A 26,058-nucleotide genomic window follows, 5' to 3' on the forward strand; every position below is an offset into this window, starting at 1 on the left:
AATTGTGAAGATGTTGGAGATGATAGCCATCAGGGAATGAGATTGCACACAAAATAATGTTTAAATTATTAAAATGTGTGTCGTTTTTATTATTGGAATTACAAGATGCACAAAGCACCTCACAGTTTCAGTACATGTACATGAAAAACAACGATACCATTCCATTCTAAATCCATACCTCTCTTATTATAAACTACACTGTTATAGAATAGGCTATGAGAGGATTGAAATAGCATGTCACAGTAGTTAAAGCAATTTAATAAATTCAAGCACTGACCTAAAAAATAACATAAGTCATATTCAAACATAATTCAACGATTTCCTGCACAGCATGAGCAGTTAATGTGCAGAAGAACCGATGAGCTACTGCACTTACCTGAGGTTGTAACAAGTCAACAAGATGGTCTTTCAACACAGTAAGCAAGTAATCCATCCATCCATCCATCCACCCACCCATCCATCCATTCATTCACCCACCCACCCACCCATCCATCCATCCATCCATCCAATCCATCTGTCCATCCGTCCTTCAGTCCATCAGTCCGTCCACTATCCATCCATCCATTCATTTTCCATTCTTCATTAATGGCAGCATTCTCCAGGAAAGTTCATACATTCACGTGCAATTCACTAACTTTCACTGAACATTAAATAAATTAAAAGCAGTTTACATACTAAAAATTACAAAGCATTGATGGTCCATAATAACGGCTCTGTCCATAGCGTACATCAGTGTGTTTGTTCCAACAGCTGCACCGTGTCCCTCAGGTCTTCCACCACTGCATCCACATCTGCACGTGTGGTGCCCCGACCCACACTCAACCGAAGGGCATTTGCTGCCACGTCTGGGGGGATGCCACAGCTCAGCAGGATATGGGAGGGCCTGGAGGACAGACAAAGCACATCTCCATCAACTTATTTCATTCATAAATGTTGGGGTGACTTATGGCTTTTTTTTAATAAGAAGGGTAACCCAGAACTTTCCAGAAGCCGTGAAGTTCTGTGATGTGGAAGTACGTCTTTAAAAAATCTTTTAAAAAACAAAAATCTATTTGCTTAAAAGTCGCTGCAAGGTGACACGCTGTGAGCTTGTAGATCTCTCCATCTACTCTATTTTCACTATTTTAGAATAAATTGAAAGTAGAAGTTCAAGGTTAGTACCAACTACTGAGCAGGGCCCAAAGTAGGTTCTGAGAAACTTGAGTAAAAGTACAAAAGTATTGGTATCCAAATGTACTTACGGCTATTTTCAAATGTCCAAAATGTATATAGGGCTGAAGTGGCTAATGTATGTTTTGTAATAATAATCAACATACACAAAGTAACCAGTAACTAAAGTTTTCAAATAATTGTAGTGGAGTAAAATATTTGACTCTGAGATGTAATGGAGTAGAAGTAAAGGTACTGAACAAATACTCTAGTAAATGAAAAATACCCAAAACATTGTACTTAAGTACAGTACTTGAGTAAATGTACTTTACACCACTGCTCTTTACCTGTCTCCGCTGTGTGAGTGGCAGGCGGCACCTACGCTGGCCAACAACCTCGTACAGTTGGACAATACCTTCCGGCCTAACGTGGGAGAGACAGATTAATCATTCATAGACTTTGTAGTTTACAAACGGGCCAGGCGCTGACCTGCTGACCTGCCTCTGACCGACTTTATGCGCAGGGCTAGAGGAGGCATTGGTTCAGAGTGGGAGGTCAAAACAAGACTACATGCAACACAACAGAACATGCGGTCAAGCGTGTCGTGATATCACCTTGTAGTCGTGGGCCCAGGATGGACACGTTGCATGTGTTAGGGAGCGAGTCAGAGCCAGAGAAATGGCTGTTCAGGTGGATCTTGTCCTCCCCAAAAACGGCCTGAAAGAAATGCGGACATACTGAGATCAAACTACAGTCTCACAAAAAAATCAGTTTGTCAGTTGCAAACTCACATACGTACCCTTAGCCGTTCTTCCAAGTAAAGTCTGGTGCTTCGCATCTGACTCTCATACTCCGACAGATTGGCGGTCACCAGCTCTGAAGCCTAATGCACAAATAATTTGATTACTGTAAAAATGGTGAAGACATGACATCACAAATAAATTTGATACCTAGTAAGTAAGTAAGATATATAGTACATGCTCTTGTCTTTTGGAGTTTGTGGTAAACTAGGCAATTAAATATTATATATCTATATATCTATATATCTATATCTATATCTATATATATATATATATATATATATATATATATATATATATATATATATATATATATATATATATAAATATCACATTGAAAATGATACATTGAATAGTTTAAAGTAATAATTTCGAAATCTGGTCAAATACATACCTTTCCCAAACCAGCGATCATTGGCGTGTTTTCAGTCCTGCAACATTCAAAGAGAAAAGAGACTCAAATGTATAAATCTTCAACTCATACACATTTCAGTCAAGATTTCATGCATGCATTGGTAGTTGATTGACTAGGATTCCAAAGAAACAGACAAGGAAATTACCCTGGTCTTAAATTCCTCTCTTGTCCTCCTCCAAACAGCATGGGATACACTGGTGTTTTTGTTCCAGGGCCATTCACGTACAAGGCACCGATCCGTGGTGCATAGAACTATAAATGTAGCAAAAATGTGAGATAGCACATTTCCTCTTTATTCCGGTGAAGCAAATGATTAGTAATTTAACCATATGAACCCTAGTGTCCCTATTCTAGGCATGTTATAAATAGCCGATCTACAAGCTCTCGACGCTTTGCAACGCGTCGATTAACAGATTTGGTATAGAGGGGAAAAAGGAAGGGAATAAGTATAGACCCCTGGGGGACCCCGGTCAACTGAAGTATATAGGGTTTAAGGGGTGAAGCTCTGACCTTGTGTCCTACAATGGTCAGGTAGTCTACTTCCAGGTCACAGGCGTCTACTTGGATCTTCCCTAGAGCCTGGGCAGCATCGGTGTGGAGGAGGATTCTGAGATACTGTCGTTGCTTGTTAAGAGACTTTATCCTCTGGCAGATGTCTCGAACTGGCTACAAAGAGGAACAAAAAGCTTCTTAGGAGTTGTATTACTGTAAGGGATTCTTAAAACAAAAGTGATTGGAAGACCTTTTGCTACAGAATGGGAGGATTTGTCAGCTGACAAATGAGGCAGCGTTACGGAGTACATACATTACGACATCCACACGGTGCTGTTTATCAGGAACAATTATTCCCACCCAAAATGACATGAATTTGATTATTGAACATCAACAAGCTTAATACATTTATTGCGAATATCCTAGCAACATAACAGAAATATATGTCATGTCTTATTGATGTAAGCATGAACTAACCTCATGCGGTTGCATATTCTACATTGAGTCATATTTATACAGTGTGTGTATGAGGACAGCAGTGAATTGTAAATATGGCATGACGGAGTCTTTTCCATGGGGTAAGAAAACACTTAAGTCACTACAAGTCCTCTTCATCACGCCTAGAGTCTAACAGCTCCACTAGCTACAGTACACCCAACCGGACCAAAGTGGTTTGAACTGGACAACATTGCCATTGCGCATAAAGCCTTGCGCTCTCACTATATCTGTCTGCCTGTATCACTTTCATGTCAGCATAGGATACACTGTGATGTTCGTGCCGTGGTTGTTACAAGGGTAACAGGCAACAGGACAAAGGAGGTTTAATTTGAAGAGGGAATGTGCCGGCGCCTGGAGGGCGTGACGTTCGTGCCAGGCTTCTCACCGTAACTAGGCCGGGTGCCGTCCTAGAGCTCATAAATGAAATAAATCTCTTTATCTTTAGTCCTTGTCCCTTTTATGCTCATAAACATCAGTATACGCCCATATATGACCATGTGACAGGGTTATGTCTGAGTCATAGTGACGGGGTTGTCTGAGTCATAGTCACAGACCGCGGTGGTCCGCCGGCCAATTTTAAAACAGGATAGAGGATAGATGTAAAAAATATTCACACATAAAAATATTGGCAATATGGACACGCCTGGCAAACATAAGTGCTCCACTGAGCACATAGTTTCTGCTGTGTAGCGTGGGGATCTCCAGAGCCTACCTGGGATGTGGTTGCGCTGGTGATCAATTAGCCATACTAAAGGTTCAAGGCTGCTATGCGGCCCTAACATCTAGAGTTCAGGCCGCTATGCAGCCCTCACATCGCCGGCCGATCGGTGCCATATTTGGTCACGAATATCAACCCAAACTCCATATATGGTAGTGATTGTTGTTCTAGAGCTCCATATATGGAGCTGACTGATTTGTTTGCGCTTGATGCCATAATGACACATTGAGTTCAGACATCATACTCCATATTTGGGTGTAGCTACTTTGTGAACTCCTTATATGGAGTATGGCTGAGTCATAGTGACATGGAGCCTGATGACATGATCCGCCTACTCGCCCGCTGGCCGGGCCTCCCATTAGCCATTTTTAATATATACAGGATATAGAGATCTCCATATCAGAATCAGAATGGGCATAAAAGTGACACAGGCAGACAAATATTGTCTGCCTGTGTCACTTTCATGCCCATTCTGATTCTGATAACTTGTCCCTATTATACCCATATATGGGGATCCCTGATGTTGTCAGTATGTGCCCATATATGGGCATCGTTCAAATCGGCATCACGGATTGGCAAGACTTGCGTGATGTTTGTGCCGCTGAACCAATATAAGTGATAGCTCACAGCACAATATTACATTCTTTACACAGCAGCGGTTATAAGTGGTCTGGTGGTCGGCAAGAGAAATACCTAAACTGACAGGGCCAGAAGAAGAGGGTTTCCCTGCTCAATAACCACTTTTGTATGGACAGAAGTGTACTTGTGATGCAGGTGAGAAACAAAAGGACGAAGCCTAAGAAAAATGGCAAAAAATCCTGGTCTGGTTGTGCTCATGGAACAGGCTCACAGGCATGCCAGGCAGACTCCCCTCTACCAGAGGAGGATGAAGATATCCTAGGTTCTGATGAGGAAGAGCAAGAGGACCCAGATGACTACTGCAAGGGTGGATATCACCATGTGAAGATCGGGGACTTGTTCAACGGGCGATACCATGTGATACGTAAGCTGGGGTGGGGGCACTTCTCCACCGTGTGGCTGGCCTGGGACAAACAGGGAAAACGCTTTGTGGCAATGAAGGTGGTGAAGAGCGCAGAACACTACACTGAGACGGCGCTGGATGAGATCCAACTCCTGAAATCAGTGGGAAACACAGACCCTGGTGACCACAGCAGAGAGAAAGTAGTACAGCTTCTGGATGACTTCAAGATCTCTGGCATGAACGGCACGCATGTGTGCATGGTGTTTGAGGTGTTGGGTCATCACCTGCTCAAGTGGATCATCAAGTCCAATTACCAAGGCCTACCTGTGCCCTGTGTCAAGAGCATCATAAGACAGGTTCTTCACGGTTTGGACTACCTCCACACCAACTGTAAGATCATACACACGGATATCAAGCCAGAGAATATCCTTCTGACTGTCAATGAGCCCTACATCAAGAAGATGGCCGCCGAGGCAGCTCAATGGCAGAGGACTGGTGCCCTGCCACCCTCTGCTTCTGCAGTGAGCACAGCCACTGCATCCAAAGCAATGGCCAAGATGTCCAAGAGCAAAAAGAAGAATTTGAAGAAGCAAAAAAAGGAGGCAGAGCTGCTTGAGAAGAGGTTCAGGGAGATGGAGGAAGGAGAGGAGGAAGAGGTGATGGAATTGGAAGGAGGAGGGAGCACGGGAGGTGCTGAAGAAGATGGTCAGAATAAAGCCTCATGTAGTCTTTTGGTAGACCCCCTGGATCCTCTGAACGCTGACAAATTGCAGGTGAAGAGCACGGAAGGTGCTGAAGAAGAAAGTCAGAATAAAGCCTCAGGTAGTCTGTTGGTAAACCCCCTGGATCCTCTGAACGCTGACACGTTGCAGGTCAAGATTGCTGACCTGGGCAACGCCTGCTGGGTGCACAAGCACTTTACAGAGGACATCCAGACGCGGCAATATCGTTCTCCAGAGGTGCTGATGGGGGCTAGTTACAGCACGCCAGCAGACATATGGAGCACAGCGTGCATGGCTTTTGAACTGGCCACCGGAGACTACCTGTTTGAGCCCCGCACTGGACATGACTACTCTAAAGATGAAGACCACATAGCAATGATCATTGAGCTGCTAGGTAAAGTTCCCAGCGAGCTGATATTATCAGGCAAATACTCCAAAGAGTTCTTCACCAAGAAAGGTGACCTGCGACACATCCCCAAGCCGAAGCATTGGGGTCTGCAAGACGTTCTGGTGGAGAAGTACGAGTGGGCCGAGGAGGAGGCCCAGTGCTTCAGCAGCTTCCTGCTGCCCATGCTGGACCAGGTGTCCGAGAAGAGGGCCACGGCCGCCCAGTGTCTCTCCCACCCGTGGCTCGGTTGCCAGCAGTTGCAAGCTAGTTGTGAAAAGATAACATCGACCCATGGTACTCTACTGGATGTGTGAAAAGTCTGAAAACCCTAAACAAACACGGACACGATCCCGTGAGCCAGCGCGTGTCTTTGTACCTGAAATCATGTCCGCAGACGCTGCACATCCACACATGCACACAAGAGACTGGCTGCTGTATGTATCCTGGTTACAGATTACACAGGTCATAAAGGACGTTAACAGCTGGTCTCTGTTGATTCTTTTGTTACTTGCTGGATTGGACTTATCTTCTGTTTTTTGTTTATTTGTCTTTATGCACTTCCTTCCCTATCTAGTTTTAATGTCAGATATCATACTGGACTTTCAGATTTAATAGGAATTCAGTCATCCAGTGATATGAAATTGAGGACATGCTAGCTGGCTCACGACACAGACTGCCCATTTGTCCAGTATATATTTTATGTAACATTAGGTTTGCAGAGACTCACCAATAGAAACGGTTAGGTTAGTTTGGGTTCATCTGAAACAAATCATTTGGAGATTCCTTGATGAATGCTTTGGTGTAATGTTGCCCACGGGCAGTGAAGTGTTAAAAACCGTGAAAGTATCGAATCGATTGTACAAACACTACTTGCTATTTTTCAACAAAGTCCCACTCCTGTTGTGTCCCACACCCCCATTTGCACTTGATTGTTAAAAAAGCAAAACTTTCAGTAGCGAACAAGAATGAACCTGTTAAATGTTAAATGTTGAAAATCAACCATCAATCAATCAATCAATACATAAATGCATTATTAAAATAATAATACTCTAAATAAATAAGTTTTCTTGCTGCAATGACCATGATATAGTTATTTTAATCATCTAATTATGAACAATGGCTTTATAGAAATGTATAGTAGCTAGTTATAGTACTGTATAATATTTAATTATTGACACATGACATGGAATAGGTCCAAATTTAGGTCACTCTGTCACCATACTCGGGTCGGGAGACAGATGTTTGTATTTGGGGGCCAAGGGGACCAGGTCGAGGACCACTAGTACTGTACAACAACATCAGTGTGTTTGACACAGACCAACTGCTGTCTGAGCACAGATTCTTTCAGAAGTATGCTGGTGGCATTCAGCCTTCGTCTACAATGGAGAGCTGTACATATTTGGTGGCAACAACTGGAACCAGGCCTTCAATGATCTGTGAAAATTCAATCCAGCCTTCTCCTGGAAGAAGGTTGAGTCCAAGGGGAAAGGCCCTAACCTTCTGGATGAAATTGGGGCCCAAGGGGAAAGGCCCATGGATGTATACTGTAGGATGTGCTGTTTGGAGAACCCATCACACCTGATGACGTGTACAGTACTAGACTTAAGTCCTACTATGAAGGCGTTATGCAAGCTAGCAGTAATTCAGTATGATCAGGTTGTTATAGTTTTTTCATTATTTTTATTTCGTTTTTAACGTGGGTTTTAGTTGTGGTTTAATTTCTTATTAGTAATATGGGGTATTTGTCAGGGGCAAAATTCAAAAAGGTCATAAAAAGTAAAAACACATCTATGAAAAATGTATTGACAGTTAAAACTGGCACAGCTAACAAACCTAGTTACTAGATTCTAGTGGATGTTTCATATTCGCCCCAAACAGTCATTCAACTACAGTAGGATATCAGTCATCTATGACATATATATGACATTCAGCCCGATCAGAGCCCCATTGACTTCCTTTATTATAAAACTCTTATATAAGCTTTTTGCCAGACCCAGGGGGTCGGCCTACAGGAGGCTTTTTCGGTCGGTCGGTCTGTCCCTCTTTTCCTCTGCACACACGTCATGCGAAGTCCGGCCATTCAGATTTCAACTACTAGGGGTCTGGTAGTCTAGTGCTCCGAGGAGCACTTTTTCTAGTTTAAGCTTCAAAAGTCATAAAACGGGTGTTGCTAACTTTCTTATCGTTAATGGTTTGTTCATGAAACCAATCGTTCACAATGAGACATTTATTATATCAGACGCTTTAGACCACCCAAGTATGAAGCACACTTTACCATAAGGACTCCTGTCTCATTATTGGCCAGCATGATGGAGACCAGACAGGTGGTGGGACGTATGGCAGCCATTATGTCCTCCACCTCCACCCGGCCTGTCACCTTGGAAACAGGCACACAGGTCACATCTGAGGGGAAAACAAATAGTAGCTGCTGTGACTGCGACTGCGGCTAAATTAAATGAGTAGTTCACCAAAGAATGTAACTCACCCCGTGATGTCTTGAATACGGGGAGAATTTTCGTTTGTATAACATTATTTTATGGTGAATGAAGAATCCAAAAATTATGAATATAATTTATTTTTTTCCCCGACTTACTTCAATTCAGTATTTTCTTTTAGTATTCTTCATTCATCACCATAAAGGAATGTTATACAAACGAAAATTATTGTATTCAAGACATCACAAGGTGAGTAAACGACTACTCACCTTGAATAGGGTATTTACACTACTTTGAAAAGGGTATTTACACAGCCTGTGCACGAATTTAGCACAGAAACACAAACCCAATCAACAACTGATCAGGAACACGCTTCTGTGTTTAAAAACAAAACCTGATTTAAACAGTTATTTCACAGCAGAATATCATTTTATAACCCAGTTTTTGGGGCGGTGTAACCGCCCCCTATAAGTGAGGTTTGGACACTGACCAATCCTGCACCGTGATTGGCCAATAGTCTGCAACCCTAACCCTTCCACAGTCAATGCAAATCTATACTTTTGCAAAGTCAGCCAATCACATTACAGCTAGTGTCATCACCACTAGCTGTAATGTGATTGGCTGACTTTGCAAATTCAGGACTGTGATTGGCTAGCGAAACACATGACAGATGTGCAAAAAAACACATTTATGTTTTTTTTAAGTGAGTCATGTTATGATGACCACACACCGCCCACTTCACACTGGGTGTGATTTTTGGGGCGGTGTAGCCGCCCCCTATAAGTGAGTTTTGGACACCGACCAAAAAATTTGTGTACCCCCTAACCCATCCATTGTTAATGCAAATCGATACTTTTTTCATATCAGCCAATCACATTACAGCTAGTGTCATCACCACTAACTGTAATGTGATTGGCTGACTTTGCAAATTCAGGACTGTGATTGGCTAGTGAAACACATGACACATGTGCAGCCCTATGAATAGCAGTATGGACTTTAAAAAAAGTCATTTATTCTTTTTTTAAAGTGAGTCATGTTGTGATGACCACACACCGCCCACTGCACCAGGATTTTGGGCCTCGCTGAACCATCGCTACCCCAGGACGAGGCCTCTTCCTGGGGTAGCGATGGGTTCAGCGAGGGCCAAAATCATGGTTCTCCCCAAAAAATCTAAAATGTTTCTAAGTGTCTGCATGGGCTCCAGAGCCCCCCTGGAGGACCCCCGGCCGAAAATCTCAACTTTTTTGAGAACCAGGATTTTGGGCCTCGCTGAACCCATCGCTACCCCAGGAAGAGGCCTCTGTCCTGGGCATAACTATCCGATGGCACAGGTGGGCCTTCCAGGCACCTGCAAGAAAATTCCCGGAGGCAGGAAGGCAGGCGCCCACCTCCTCGAGGGCCTTGGACACTTAGAAAATGTTTTGATTTTTAGCGGTGCCAACCGCTCATACAAACACACGCACACACACACACACACACACACACGGACTTGGAGATTGCCTATGCCATCTCTCCTCTCATTTGCCACACGTGCCACCGGTTATCAAAGAGGGGTCCAGGGACCCCCAGGGACGTCCGCCCGTATGAGCACGGGATGAGCACGGGATTTTAAACAGCTATAACTCCAGTTTGCAGCATGCCACCAAGTCCAACATTGGTATGTGGACTTAGACCACCAATACGGGCCGAGCATGAATTGCTCAAGCCCCGCCCCCTCTGTCTTCCCATTGGCTGGCCTTTAAACAGCCATAACTCAAGTTCGCAGCATGCTACGGAGTACAAATTTTGGACATGGACTAAAACCACCAATAGGGACAAACTGTAATTACTTAAGCCCCGCCCCCTCTGTCTGCCCATTGGCTGGGCTTTAAACAGCCATTATTCCAGTTTGCAGCATGCTACCAAGTACAAATTTGGTAAGTGGACTCAGACCACCAATAGGGACGAACTGAAATGAGTTAAGCCCCGCCCCAAAGGCACCGCTTCCTTCACACAGGGTGTGATTTTTAAGTGAGTCATGGGTCTGTGATGACCACACCGCCCACTTCACACTGGGTGTGATTTTTGATTTTTTATTACTAAAGACATCTGTAAGAACTCTGTAGTACCTTAACATTTTTGATACGACACCCGGAAATAGGACAAAAATAGACAGTTTTGCCCCAATTGTGGATGGCAGTTCATCAGTATGCGAGTCCCGGAGCTACAGCCAAGGGGGGAGGTCACAGATAGGGCCATAATAAAGGTGCAACAGTTAATTGAATAAAATAATCAATTAATAATCATTTGCTATTTTGAGCATGTCATTACAGGCGAAAATGTTCAAAGAAATTCTAAACTTTTCAAAAATATTGAAAATAGCAGATCTACAAGCTCAAAACATTACGTGCCATATCATGAGACGTATTGTGCAATTGTATCAGCTTTTTCACTATTTTGAATGACATTCCCACGTTGTGTGTGACAAAGGATAAAATAGGGCTTAAGTGGTTAATCGATTCGTTGATACAAAACAACATGCTTTTCGATTATTCGATTAATCAAAAACGTAATCGATAGAATAATCGCTAAGAAAAGGATCAATAGTTACAGCTCTAATAATGATGTATAAGTACATAATACATTGAGTGTATATAATATGTATGTTTGTATTTTGAGCCCGTGACTGGTTCACAGCCTTGCTTGTGAACCAGTCACGGGAATTCACCCCATATGTACAGTTTGGCTTTGTTTGTATTAATTTCATTGTACCTTTATTACATTGTACCTGTTTATTTTGTGTGTATGTCTCTGTTTGTTTTTGAAAAAAGGAAAATAGGGAAGCACTTCATAATTGTTTGAATCTTAACTGTATGTCTTTATCCTGTGCTTCACAATAAAGACATTTAAAACAATACATAATACATATATTGCAGCTTCTCCTACCTGCCCTGCCATCTTTCACAAGGTGTTGGGCAGTCAGTTTGACTGAGTCGTGTTCCACGTTGGAGATGATGATGTGAGGAGGGTCAACACTTCCATTGTGCTGTCGTCTCAGCCCTTCAGTCTGTTCTGCAGCCTCACAGCTTCTTCTGTAGTGCTCCATGGCAGTGTGGAACACCAGGTTATTAGCCTATTACACATGATTTAAAACATACACGCAGATGCTTACGGTCAGAGTAGATGCCATGAACATTTTGTAAAAAGAACAACAACAACAAAGACAATGCCAATTAAGAGTGGAATAATCTATTTATCTATATATATGAGTTCACAACATCTGTGTATGTACTGTATGTCTGCCTGTGTGTCCCAGGCATAACTTATATATTATAGCTATAATAAATCTGATCTATTTGATCCAGCGGCCCTTGGGAGAAATTCTGTTTTCAGCTTCACCCAGCTGATTGCTGCTCAAGTGGTCAGACTTGAGCACATGGGGGTGGCAGTTAAGGGTTAAGTGTCTTGCTCAGGGACACCTCGACACATTGCCGGGGCCGGGAATCAAACCTGGGACCTTCTGTTTCAAAGGCGGCCTCTCTCTACCCATTCAGCTACGCACGCCCCAATAATGTTCAAATATTTTTAACAGCTTTTCCAAATGAGGGCATGATAATGTAACACTAAGGTTAGTAGTGTACCTCAGTTCCACCTGAAGTGAAAATGATGTCTTCTGCTTTCCCTCCAACCATTCTTGCTACATTCTCCCTGGACTGGTTTATGATGGCTTTGGCCTTGACACCTTTATGTCAGAAATAAAGCATTACAAACACACATACTTGTTTGGCACCAACTGTATGAACTCTGATATAACATTACCTGAGAGGGCACAAGACAATTCTAATGTATGTAGGCTATAATCACATTAGTAAGTATCAAATAATGAATTTCCATTACATACTGGTAAACTGATTCTGAAAAATAACTCTCAAAGTCACACTGTGTAACGTTCATTTTAGTCGTCTTTTTGGAATGCTGCAGGCTTCTAGTACCGGCAGACACTATTTGTGAAATTAGTATTTGAGGGTGCGGTCACACCAAACTTTAATTCTGCCTAGGCGGGCGGATTGCTTTTCAATGGCAACGGAGCAGGGTTTTTTTGCGGAAAACCTCAAATGGCAACAAACCGCTCCGTTCCCATTGAAAAGCATTGGCAGAATCCGCCCGCAGAGGCAGAATTAAACTTTGGTGTGACCGCTCCCTAATAGTGTTTAGAGAAGTTGTCAAAAACACATTCTTGTGGAAGGGTTAATGTGAAAAATATAACAGTGAAAGATTATATCAAAAAGAACTGAAAATAACTTTTGTTTAACTGAAAAGGTTACACAGTATGACTTGAAATGACACAACTGTAACATTTTTGATGCAGTATTCAAACATTCACCTGCGATGTAGTTACTACTGGGGTTTCCCCATGCTTCCTGAAGGGCCTCGGTAATGGCCTGGATCACCTCTGGATCCAGAGGCGTGGTGGCGTTATAGTCCATGTAGATTCTGTTCCACACAAAGGTGCAATACTAATTAGCAATAGCATCATGTTAACCACACATGAATACTAGCGTCCCAATGTTTCTGGGGTCAAACATTCAGCAAAAATACAAGTGATTAGTGAACCTAGATTGACCAGAGCTCTCGGGGACCCCAGTCAACTAAGTATATAGGTCTTTGGAGTCCTTGTTAGATTGTCTTAATCATACATTATATATATATAATTTTCTCCAGGTGAAGAAGTTTAAGTATCTCGGGGTCTTGTTCACGATGGGAGGACGGAGCAGGAGATCAGCCGGAGCTGCAGGAGCGGTATTGCAGTCACTGTACCGCACTGTTGTGACGAAAAGAGAGCTGAGCCAGAAGGCAAAGCTCTCGATATACCGAGCAATCTTCATTCCTACTCTCACCTATGGTCATGAAGTGTGGGTCATGACCGAAAGTATAAGATTGCGGATACAAGCGGACAAAATATTTTTTCTCAGACGGGTGGCCGACCTCTCCCTTAGAGATAGGGTGAGAAGTTCAATCATCCGTGAGAGACTCGGATTAAAACCGCTGCTCCTTGACTTGGAAAGGAGCCAGCTTAGGTGGTTCGGGCATCTAGTACGGATGCCTCCCGAGCGTCTCCCTAGGGAGGTCCTCGTTGCTCGTCCCACTGGGAAGAGACCCCGTGGCAAAAGACACATTTGGTGTCTCCCCTGGACCCAATTTGACAAAAATATGTTATTAACCATGAATGAATGAACCATTTCAGAACTATTAAATAGTGAAAATAGCTGATCTACTACTGTACAAGCTCACATCACATTGTGAACTTGCTATTTTCACTATTTCTTTAGTGTTTTGTTGTTTAATTTTCTGAAATTCTTTTGAAAAATGTTAGATTCTGTTTTGGGTAAGATTTCTGAAAAAAACAAATGTAGGAAATGCAAAAGAATCGATAAAAAATAAGGGATATTTACTCAGGAGTCACATGGACCTGACACATTGTTTGGGAACCACTGATCTACAACATGACTGTGTACAGTGGTGGCACCTACCTGTCCACACTGGTCTCTGAATGCAGAGAGAAGCTATGGCCAAAGAATGCATCATGGCCTTTTAGGAATGTGATGTCCTCGTGTTGGTCAGCCATAGTAACCTAGTTCAAATCAGAAATAAGATTGGGAAAAAAGACAACAAAAGTTTTAAAAAATCCAATAACATTGTGTGAGAGAAAGAAAACACTGAAATGTAACAACACACAATTACAATAGACGCTTAATTGCCATGATAGACAATTCTGCCTAATACAAAGCAAAATTGGACCTATAGCCTATATCTGCAGAACCAAATAGTTGGGTCAAATTGTGCTAAATTTACCTGTGGACATTGCATGCAGTGATGACATGTCATTATAACAGTGTTATAGACCAATTATTTGTTTACTAACATTGAGCCTGGACGCACAGGTGATTGTTTCACGCAATCAATTACCAACCTGTTTCGGGGTGCACTGGTTTCAGCACACCCCAACCCCCTCTTGTGTGTGTTGGCTAGTGAGACGCGTCCTAACGAGACCTGATATAATGGGTTTCGTTGCGCGCATACTGGCTGCATGCAGCCAGTATGACGTCGTCTGTTAAGGGGTCTATTACAGGGGTTCTCAACCTTTTCAGGCCGTGACCCCCAAAATAATGATATTATTTCCCGCGACCCCCCGCATGCACGCGTGCGGTCCCGTTCGCGCGTGCGAGCGGTCCTGTTCGCGCGTGCGAAGGTTATTTCATTATAATAGGTTATTTGATAATTGTTTATTATCAAAACATTTTTGCAAAAAGTGGGTAAATTGAGTAAATTAACTGATAAAACATGAATTAATGATAACATAAAAAAATATTTTGTAAAAAAAAAAAATGTTTTTTTTTTTTTTTTTTTTTTTTCAAATTCACCAAAAATCTGGCGACCCCCCCAAATTATTTGGCGACCCCCCTGGGGGTCGCGACCCCCAGGTTGAGAACCACTGGTCTATTAGATAGTTTTATTATTAGACATAGTTTTTTACAGTGCTCACAATGTGTACACTCTTAAGTACTGAAAGTTAAAGTAGGCCCACTCATTATGCAGAATGTCCCATTTCACAAGTTTCCAAATATATAAAAAATGCGTTTACAGATCTACAAGCTCACAAAGTGCCGCAAAGCGACATCCCAGCTGGCACGCGACGTCCGTTGACGTTGATTTTTGGTTGGATTTAGGTTGTGACGTCAGCTAACCAAAATCCAACGTTGGACCAACGTCAACTTCCAACGTTGTATCAACGTATTAATTTGACGTCAATTGACGTTGATATTTGGTTGGTTTTAGGTTGTGTTGGTAACTGACCAATAACCAACGTCTATTCAACGTAATATCCCAACGTCATGTTGACGTCGAATACTGACATGCTGTTGTCGGATTCTTGACCAAACCTCAATGTCTGCCCAACGTTATTATGACAACGTCCACACAACGTTGCAGTCTAACATCATCAGACGTTGATATTTGGTTGGTTTTAGGTTGTGTTGGTAACTGACCAATAACCAACGTCTATTCAACGTAATATCCCAACGTCATGTTGACGTCGAATACTGACATGCTGTTGTCGGATTCTTGACCAAACCTCAGTGTCTGCCCAACGTTATTATGACAACGTCCACACAACGTTGCAGTCTAACATCATTAGACGTTGATATTTGGTTGGTTTTAGGTTGTGTTGGTAACTGACCAATAACCAACGTCTATTCAACGTAATATCCCAACGTCATGTTGACGTCGAATACTGACATGCTGTTGTCGGATTCTTGACCAAACCTCAATGTCTGCCCAACGTTTTTATGACAACGTCCACACAACGTTGCAGTCTAACATCATTAGACGTTGATATTTGGTTGGTTTTAGGTTGTGTTGGTAACTGACCAATAACCAACGTCTTTTCAACGTAATATCACAACGTCATGTTGACGTCGAATACTGACATGCTGTTGTCGGATTCTTGACCAAACCTCAATGTCTGCCCAACGTTATTATGACAAACGTCCACACAACGTTGCAGTCTAACATCATCAGACGTTGATATTTGGTTGGTTTTAGGTTGTGTTGGTAACTGACCAATAACCAACGTCTATTCAACGTAATATCCCAACGTCATGTTGACGTCGAATACTGACATGCTGTTGTCGGATTCTTGACCAAACCTCAATGTCTGCCCAACGTTATTATGACAACGTCCACATAACGTTGCAGTCTAACATCATCAGACGTTGATATTTGGTTGGTTTTAGGTTGTGTTGGTAACTGACCAATAACCAACGTCTATTCAACGTAATATCCCAACGTCATGTTGACGTCGAATACTGACATGCTGTTGTCGGATTCTTGACCAATCCTCAGTGTCTGCCCAACGTTATTATGACAACGTCCACACAACGTTGCAGTCTAACATCATTAGACGTTGATATTTGGTTGGTTTTAGGTTGTGTTGGTAACTGACCAATAACCAACGTCTATTCAACGTAATATCCCAACGTCATGTTGACGTCGAATACTGACATGCTGTTGTCGGATTCTTGACCAAACCTCAATGTCTGCCCAACGTTTTTATGACAACTTCCACACAACGTTGCAGTCTAACATCATTAGACGTTGATATTTGGTTGGTTTTAGGTTGTGTTGGTAACTGACCAATAACCAACGTCTTTTCAACGTAATATCACAACGTCATGTTGACGTCGAATACTGACATGCTGTTGTCGGATTCTTGACCAAACCTCAATGTCTGCCCAACGTTATTATGACAAACGTCCACACAACGTTGCAGTCTAACATCATCAGACGTTGATATTTGGTTGGTTTTAGGTTGTGTTGGTAACTGACCAATAACCAACGTCTATTCAACGTAATATCCCAACGTCATGTTGACGTCGAATACTGACATGCTGTTGTCGGATTCTTGACCAAACCTCAATGTCTGCCCAACGTTATTATGACAACGTCCACACAATGTTGCAGTCTAACATCATCAGACGTTGATATTTGGTTGCTTTTAGGTTGTGTTGGTAACTAACCAATAACCAACGTCTGTTCAACGTATTATCCCAACGTCATGTTGACGTCGAATACTGACATGCTGTTGTCGGATTCTTGACCAAACCTAAATGTCTGCCCAACGTTATTATGAGAACGTCCACACAACGTTGCAGTCTAACATCATCAGACGTTGATATTTGGTTGGTTTTAGGTTGTGTTGGTAACTAACCAATAACCAACGTATTATCTCAACGTCAGTTTGACGTTGAATACTGACATGCTGTTGACGGATATTTGACCAAACCTCAATGTCTGCCCAATGTTATTATGATAACATCCACACAACGTTGCAGTCTAACATCATCAGACGTAGATATTTGGTTGGTTTTAGGTTGTGTTGGTAACTAACCATTAACTAACGTTTGTTCAACGTATTATCCCAACGTCAGGTTGACGTCGAATACTGACATGCTTTTGTCAGATTTTTGACCAAACCTCAGTGTCTGCCCAACGTTATTATGACAACGTCCACACAACGTTGCAGTCTAACATCATTAGACGTTGATATTTGGTTGGTTTTAGGTTGTGTTGGTAACTGACCAATAATCAACGTCTATTCAACGTATTATGCCAACGTCGTGTTGATGTAGAATACTGACATGCTATTGTCGGGTATTGTGACCAAAACCCAATGTCTGCTAAACTTCATAATGAAAAGATCTCCTCAACATTCAAACCTCATTAGATGTAGATATTTTGCTGGGTTAATGTGGCTGTTACTTAAACAAAATCCAACATAGTGTGGCTGTAGAATATGGACAATAAGTACTGAAGGTTCTGACATAGAGTAATGATCTAGCATCTGTTTAACCTGCAATAGTCCAACCAGAGCAATTGGTAGCTGTTTCATCTGTGGTTCAACTATATTCTTCCAGATGAGCTACAGGGCCACCCATGGCCCAGAAAGGTGTTTGTGCAGTTCTATAACCCTCAGCCTTTTCCAGATAACTGAATTTGACTTTCAGACAAATACCATCAAGTTGCTCCTGGGGCACATGCCAGCATCCCACCTATAGTGAACCTGTGGCTGTATATGAGACTGATTAGCTACAGGTTTCTTTGCCAGTGTGGATTTAGAGCCAAGGCAACATGGTTAAGGCCAGTTATACCTTTTCCCTTCCGCTTTAGCAGATGTTAGTTGTCGGTGATCAGCCAGCTGCATCTTAAAGGAATGCGACCGACAGTGAGGTAGGTAGACAGCCATGTCAACTCTTTATCGTCAATAATTTGCCCTTAGTTTGCTTCAGGAGACCTTCCTTAGTTCCAGAGGGCAAATTCAGTTTCAGCTTATGGCTGCTCAAATGTTTTATGTTGAGCGCTTGGGGTGGGTGGACTGTAGGGTCCACCCCTACAGTGTCTTGCTCAGGACACTTCGCCCCGTCCAGGGCCTTTGAGGCAAACCGGGGACCTTCTGATTATCTAACCAGTAACCTATGCTGCCCTAAATAATAAACCCATATGAAAAGAAATGCATCAATACATTACAATGCATAGACACCGGCCTACCTCAAAACCAGGGTCTTCCTTAGTTGTGACATATGGAGCAAAAGTGTGTGACTGTGACACCGTTTATCATCCACACCACTATGTATGTACTACTGGGTGGACGGAAGGGCGGACAGATGGACAGACAGACAGACAGACAGACAGACAGACAGACAGACAGACAGACAGACAGACAGACAGACAGACAGACAGACAGACACTTTTTTTGTTACCCTTTCAGCCTAAATGCATGACTGTACCTCATGCTGTTTACATTTCTGACTAATAAAGTAATCAATCAATCACAAAAAGTAAAATAATTGTTTGCCCTGATATGTAGTGGAGTAAAATAATAAAGTATCAAAAGATAGAAACACACAAGTGAATTTAAAAAATACAATGCTAAGTACAGTACTTGAGTAAATGTACTGATTTTCACCATTGTTCATGTTTCATAGCTGTTGCAGTTCTTTATTTTTGCATTATATTAATTGCTAATCAAATAAATGATTGAGGGAAATATTTCACTTTTTGCATTAGGCCTACAGCATAATGCCATATGACACATACAATGTAAACTGACATTTAACATAATAACATTGGGCAGACATTGAGGTTTGGTCAAATATCCGACAACAGCATGTCAGTATTTGACGTCAACCTGACGTTGGGATAATACGTTGAACAGACGTTGGTTATTGATTAGTTACCAACACAACCTAAAACCAACCAAATATCTACGTCTAATGATGTTAGACTGCAACGTTGTATGGATGTTGTCATAATAATACATTTCAAACTGGATTGTCAAATGTCTCCTCAAATCACTGAGCAGTATAGCAACGTTCTGCTCTTTCATTGGACGAATCATTGGACTTGTGGGTGGGACCACAGTTGTATAACACCAGACTGGGCGGGGCAACAGTAACTGCTGCAGGAGCCTGCAGTTTGAATTTGGAGGGAGAGAAGACAGGAAGAGATACTTGTTTGTGCATGGAGATGTTTTTTTGACCATCCCAGGACTCACAATCTTTTGCACAGGTGAGTTCATAATTAATTTCCTTCTAACTTGAAATGAAATATTTGACTGTTTGTTTTTAAAATAAAGTTCTACATTCTGTTTATGACCGAGTGAGGTGATTTCTTCATATTGCAAATCAGTCATGCTTTGTTGTTTTCTTTTTCTTTTCCTTTTCTTTGCATGTTTTTGAAACTGGCAGCATTGTTTGAGTAAATCCTTTGCCCAAAATGGTTACAGTACCTGCCTTTTGTGGCAAAACAGTGGGAACTAGAAAGAGGCTATACTGCATTAACTAGATGGACTGATCCCCATTGCTTTGTGTTGGTGGCTTGGTGCTGCTGAGTTAAACATTTGAATTGCAGCTTTTAAAGCTAATGTCTTATTTTAGGTGAAGTTCTGTTGTTCATGCATGATTCATGTTTTCAGTTGGGAATGTGTGTTATTGAAGGGTAAAAGCTCACATGCCTCACAGCCTGATTTTTGTGTGAGACAGTGCTGTGTAACTAAAAATCAGGCATAAGGGTTGGTTGCATTTGAATAGCCTTGTGTAGCCTTTATCATAGTTTTGATTATATTAGCTTGTAAGACATTATTTTCAGTCTAATATTGGCCAAGCCTAACAGTAAAGCCCACCTAAAAAAAATAAACATAATAGAGGAATGTAAACACTATGTTGAAGATTGATTGGTAAGTAACCAATCCCCAACGTCTGTTCAATGTATCATGCTGACGTCATATTGACATAGAATACTGACATGCTGTTGTCAGGTATTGTAACCAAAAACCAACGTCTGCTTAACGTCATTATGCTGACGTTCACACAATATCAAATTCTAACATCATTAAGCGTTGTTTTTTTGTTGGATTTAAGTTGTGTTGGTAAGTAACCAATACCCAACGTCTGTTCAACATATCATGCTAACGTCATATTAACATAGAATACTGACATGCTGTTGTCGGGTATTGTAACCAAAACCCAACATCTGCTTAACGTCGTTATGCTAACGTCCACACAATGTTAAGTTCTAACATCATTAAATGTTGATTTTTGTTGGTTTTAAGTTGTGTTGGTAAGTAACCAATGCCCAACATCTGTTCAACGTATCATGCTAACGTCAAATTGACAAAGAATACCAACATTCTGTTGTCGGGTATTGAGACCAAAGCCCAATGTCTTCTTAACGTTATGACGTTAACGTCTACACAACGTTAAATTCTAACGCCATTAGACGTTGATATTTTGTTGGTTTTAATTTGTGCTGTTAAGCAACTATAATACAACGTTTTCTCAAAGTTTTTTTCATTTCTGAGGAATGTAAACACTATATTGAAGATCTATTGGTAAGCCATCTTAAGTTGAAATATTGAAGTAAGTCCTGTACAGTTGAATGGCCCAAACAGAGTGAAGAACAGTTAGTATTTTGCCATAACCGATACTTGATATACAGTAGCTGATAATGAAGTAGGTGTACTGTAGGTTTGATAGCTGTCGTTTTCGACGCTGTTCCAGCCCATATTGAATTTAAATGTCCACAGATGTTTCGGAAGGCAGAGGTAGCCTATCTAATCTGTTTTTTTGTGTGTGTGTGTGTGTGTGTGTGTGTGTGTGTGTGTGTGTGTGTGTGTGTGTGTGTGTGTGTGTGTGTGTGTGTGTGTGTGTGTGTGTGTGTGTGTGTGCGTGTGCTACTTCAGCTTCCAAACACCTGTGATCAAGACTTGGTGAGCCTCCACCAAGTCCGAAGTAAGTATAATATCAGGGCGTTAATTTGAGGGGTAATATGCTTTAAATTGGTTGTAATTTCAAAATATATATTGAATTAGATGATTCAGGTTTCCCACGGTAGTGACTTTCCTGGAACATTTTGAATTGAGTTATAAATTCCCACAGGGCTTTGGGCAACCTGATGATAGTTTTTTGACACAGTTAAACATAACAGGCACAGATAAACTAGTAAACATTAGTCTACAGTCAGCAGTGTAATGTAAAAGCAGTCTTATAGCGTTAATATTGAAAGGGTAGGGATGTGAAGTTTCACTCAACCAACGATTCGATATAATTCACCATACTGGGTTCACAATACAATTTCTTCTTGGGTTTTCTCTGAAGTAGTTGTGCCACGGCATGAGGCCATTGTGAGAAGTCTCTATCTTGCGTCAAGTATATTTTTCATTCATAATGTGTTGTGTATTTCTTATTTTCATGCTAGATGTGGTACATCAAGAGGTGGAAGGTCCTCTCAAGTAGAATACATCGGGTAAGTACCTCCACACTGAACTTCACTATTATTTGACAATAAAGCAACATAATTTTGATTTAAAACAAGTTTGATTTTTCACCGCTATTAAAGGCATCAGGTTAACGGCTATAAAAATGAGGCATCATATACAGTATATGAATAGTTTTGATGCGATAGCATCAATATATTCTAAAGAAGTATTTGTATAATTTATTCGTCATGTCCCTGGTGTTTAAAGACCTTAAGAGGTGTAACGATAGAATAATATCTTAGCTGTCCACTTAATATGGCATTTTCCTTCCTGTGACTTTTACCATACTCTCAGGTTGTCATGGTTGGAGACACAGGAGGTAATTCATTGGATGATGCACCCAGAAGAATGATGCCGTTCCTCATGTCACATGAATTGACACTCCAGTACAACCTTTGTTGACATCATGGCAAGAATAAGTCCCCGGGGCCTGTGTCTTTTTGACGTTGCATATGGTAAGTTAAACATTTTAATTGCCCGATGTAACTTGACCTTTCCGTTATCTTTCAAATTCAAAAAGGAGTGCTACAAAATGTTGATTATTTTTATATACGTTGGCAGTTATGCCTAAGTTCAAGAGTTTGGAATCACTGTGAAAATTAAGTAAGTACAGCCAAGACACTGATGATAATGATAAATGTAATAATAATAATAATAATAATAATAATAATAATAATAATAAGGGTAATAATAATAATAATAATAATAATAATAATAATAATAATAATAATAATGGTAATAGTAATAATAATAAGGGTAATAATAATAATAATAATAATAACTTATATTCTTCAACATTTCTGTTCATTAAATAATCCACCAAGTGCAGCAATATCTTTAAAGACCTTAGGCATTCTAGATGTCATATTCTCTAGATATCCAGGTCAAATTTCACCCCATATTTTCAGTAGAATTTGCCGTACTTTGAGACTGGTTTGTATAAAACTTCTCATGAACCTTACGGTATAGCTGTTCCCAACATAGGATTTAGATCAAGCAATTGTGATGGCCCTTCCATCAGAGACAGTACTCATATCTGCAAACTCAGTTAATTTCAAAATCATAATTTCTCACTGATTCCAAACTTTTGAACAGATATCTGTCAGTCAATAAAGATGTTTCATAATGTAAAAATCAAGTTAGAGTTATTAAAATAGCTTATTCCTGTCATTTATCTTTAGGGGAACTAAAGAAGAATGCAACCCTCAACAAATTAAACAGAATGATGCAGAGAAGACTCTCCAAGTGATTTACGGGAGCTCAGTGTTATTTCTCTCTCTTTTTAACGTTTTTGCCCTTGGTGCATATGTTATAGACATGCCTCAAAGAATGCACTTCATTGTTTTTATTGATTTGTACTGTTTAGTTATTTTAAAGTTTCACAAATGGAATCATTTTCCTACAAAGGCACTTTGGGCTCTGAACCTATTCACCAAACCTGTAACTGTTTGGACAACAATATGACTTGTAATTTCTGTTTGTTTATACTACCTATTCAAATGTGCCAATTACAAGTTTAAAAAATATATAATAATGTTGTTTTATTAAACTTTGTCAAATAATATTGTCTGATATTGTATTTTCACCTTGGTAAAACTTGACACTGAAACAAGATGTAATTTGTTGTTGTTTGTCTGACGTCGTGATGATGAGATATCGACGTCAAAATGACGTCTGGAAGATGTCCTGTTCCCACCGCCCACTCAGTGGGCACAGGAGACGTTATTTTAACGTTGATATCTTGTTGTGACAAGATATCTACGTGACAAGGTAACTCTGGAGGTTGACGTCCTGCTAATGTTGGATTGACATTTTATTCTCAACTAAAATACAACGTGATTACAACGTTAGAAATATGTCATATTTTGATTGTACTCTAACGTTGAGCCAATGTTGTACTATGACGTCAACCCGATATAAATTTTCAGCTAAAATACAACTTGTCAGTTTATGACGTCAGACAAACGTTAGGTTATGACGTCAGACAAACTTTCATTTACAACTAAAATACAACTTGTATCCAACGTTGGGAGTCTAACCTTTAATCAACGTCTACATAACATCAGAGATTGACGTTAAATCAACGTTAGTTTAAGATGTCAAACCAACGTCAGTTTATGACGTCAGACAAACGTTAGGTTATGACGTCAGACAAACTTTCATTTGCAACTAAAATACAACTTGTATCCAACGTTGGGAGTCTAACCTTTAATCAACGTCTACATAACATCAGAGATTGACGTTAAATCAACGTTAGTTTAAGATGTCAAACCAACGTCAGTTTATGACGTCAGACAAACGTTAGGTTATGACGTCAGACAAACTTTCATTTACAACTAAAATACAACTTGTATCCAACGTTGGGAGTCTAACCTTTAATCAACGTCTACATAACATCAGAGATTGACGTTAAACCAACGTCAGGTTATGACGTCAGACAAACTTTCATTTACAACAAAAATACAACTGGTATCCAACGTTGGGAGTCCAACCTTTAATCAACGTCTACATAACATCAGAGATTGACGTTACATCAATGTTAGTTTAGGATGTCAAACCAACGTCAGGTTATGACGTCTAAACAACGTTGGGTTATGACGTCTAACCAACGTTGGGTTATGACGTCAGACAAACTTTCATTTACAACCAAAATCCAACGGTCATCCAACGTTGGAGTACAACGTTGGGACAACGTTGTACTGACGTCGCGTGTCAGCTGGGATGATGTCAGCTTGTAGATCGGCTATTTTCAAATAGCCCAAGTATACATAGGGTTGAAGTGGTTAATGTGTGTTTCGTAATAATAATCTAAATCTACAAAGTAACTATAGTAACTAAAGTTTTTATAGTAGACTAAAAGTACATATCCCTCTGAGATGTAGTGGAGTAGAAGTAAAAGTATTGAAAATTGGAAACACTCCAGTAGAGTAAACATTCCTGAAAGGTGTACTTATAAGTACAGTACTTGAGTAAATGTACTTAGTTACTTTACACCACTGGTTTTTAAATGTTCAACCAGACAGACAGTGCCAGAAGTGGAAGGCTGTCATTCAAAGGATGGATGGTGCAACAGCAATAATACTCCACGTCACATCTAACTTTAATGACAACAACATGGCAGGTGTGTGTCTGTGTGTGTGTGTGTGTGTGTGTGTGTGTGTGTGTGTGTGTGTGTGTGTGTGTGTGTCCACTGTCCAGGTATCCTAACTAGTTGGCCGTTTAATTCGGTTTCATATGTCATCACATCAAGGCACACATGAGGAACTTTACAATGTCTGTCTGTCTGTTTGAACAACAAACAAACTGATTCTTGGTCATGTTTTGTTTAGTGTGTAACAGCAGCAGTGACAGTTAGCTCCTATGCTAATAAGCTAGCAGGCAGTGTTACACAGACGTAAACAATGCTGTCATCTTTTATCTCCGTTTTGTCACGGAAGGCTGCTTTTCTGTGACAGTTTTATACTTTTATAGGTGTCATTGTGTGTGTGTGTGTGTGAAGTCGCTGACCTTGTAAAACGGCGTAACGTCTTTATGAATGGGTCAGCTATCAGTGGTAATGATCAGCTAGACATCTACACACCACAGCTGTCAACGAGGTAAGAATCCACTGGGTTGCCAGATAACGCAAAGGAAACAAGCAATACAAGCTGGAAAATGTCACCTTCTTAAAATAATGGCCCAAGTCTATCCTTTTAATCATTTTTCTCATTTGTTATACATATTATATATATACTATATTTAGTTCAGTTTTTTCACTTAAAGGACGACTTCACCCATTTTCAACCTATCTTGGTCCTCTAATGCTGATGATGATATGGTACCATTTTTGTCTACCCTGTCTGTGTCTCAGAGGAGGGCTGTGGACAGCTCAGATACCCGGCTACCAGTGACATCATCGATGGAGAATCCAAGCTAATAATATAACTGCAGGCTTTCTTATCCTGGAAAGTTAGTATGCTATATTGAAGCCATTGTTCTCGCGTTCATAAAACAAATTAAAAAATAGGGTAATCTTGTAATCTTGATTTAAAAAAAACATGCCTAATGATGATGTCACTGGTAGGTGGGTTTCTGAACTGTCCACAGCTCTACCATCTGAGACACAGAC

The 26,058-nt window shown here is 40.8% G+C and overlaps 2 protein-coding genes across 3 annotated transcripts; one reads left to right on the forward strand and one right to left on the reverse strand.

Annotated features, from left to right (window-relative positions):
- Positions 1–516: 516 nt before the first annotated feature.
- On the reverse strand, positions 517–25,548 carry scly (selenocysteine lyase). 2 transcript variants are annotated; one of them, XM_084066936.1, is made up of 13 exons: positions 25,458–25,548; positions 14,110–14,210; positions 12,963–13,072; positions 12,220–12,320; positions 11,525–11,711; positions 8,440–8,567; positions 2,875–3,030; positions 2,510–2,616; positions 2,344–2,380; positions 1,949–2,032; positions 1,764–1,866; positions 1,497–1,572; positions 517–883 (listed from the first exon to the last, which is right to left on the reverse strand). In XM_084066936.1, exons 2-13 carry the CDS (start codon positions 14,202–14,204, stop codon positions 730–732), a joined length of 1,338 nt encoding a protein of 445 aa, XP_083923062.1. In that variant the 5' UTR covers positions 14,205–14,210; positions 25,458–25,548; the 3' UTR covers positions 517–729. The 2 variants fall into 2 exon arrangements, with proteins under 2 accessions (XP_083923062.1, XP_083923063.1); XM_084066937.1 differs by lacking the exon at positions 2,875–3,030.
- On the forward strand, positions 4,820–6,478 carry LOC311052429 (SRSF protein kinase 1-like; the record flags this gene model as incomplete). The annotated part of the gene is made up of 1 exon (XM_084067392.1): positions 4,820–6,478. One exon carries the CDS (start codon positions 4,820–4,822, stop codon positions 6,476–6,478), a length of 1,659 nt encoding a protein of 552 aa, XP_083923518.1.
- Positions 25,549–26,058: the final 510 nt, after the last annotated feature.

The sequence above is a fragment of the Gymnoscopelus microlampas genome, assembly GCF_963454915.1.
Source record: "Gymnoscopelus microlampas genome assembly, chromosome: 9".
In the NCBI taxonomy this organism is placed as follows: Eukaryota; Metazoa; Chordata; class Actinopteri; order Myctophiformes; family Myctophidae; genus Gymnoscopelus; species Gymnoscopelus microlampas.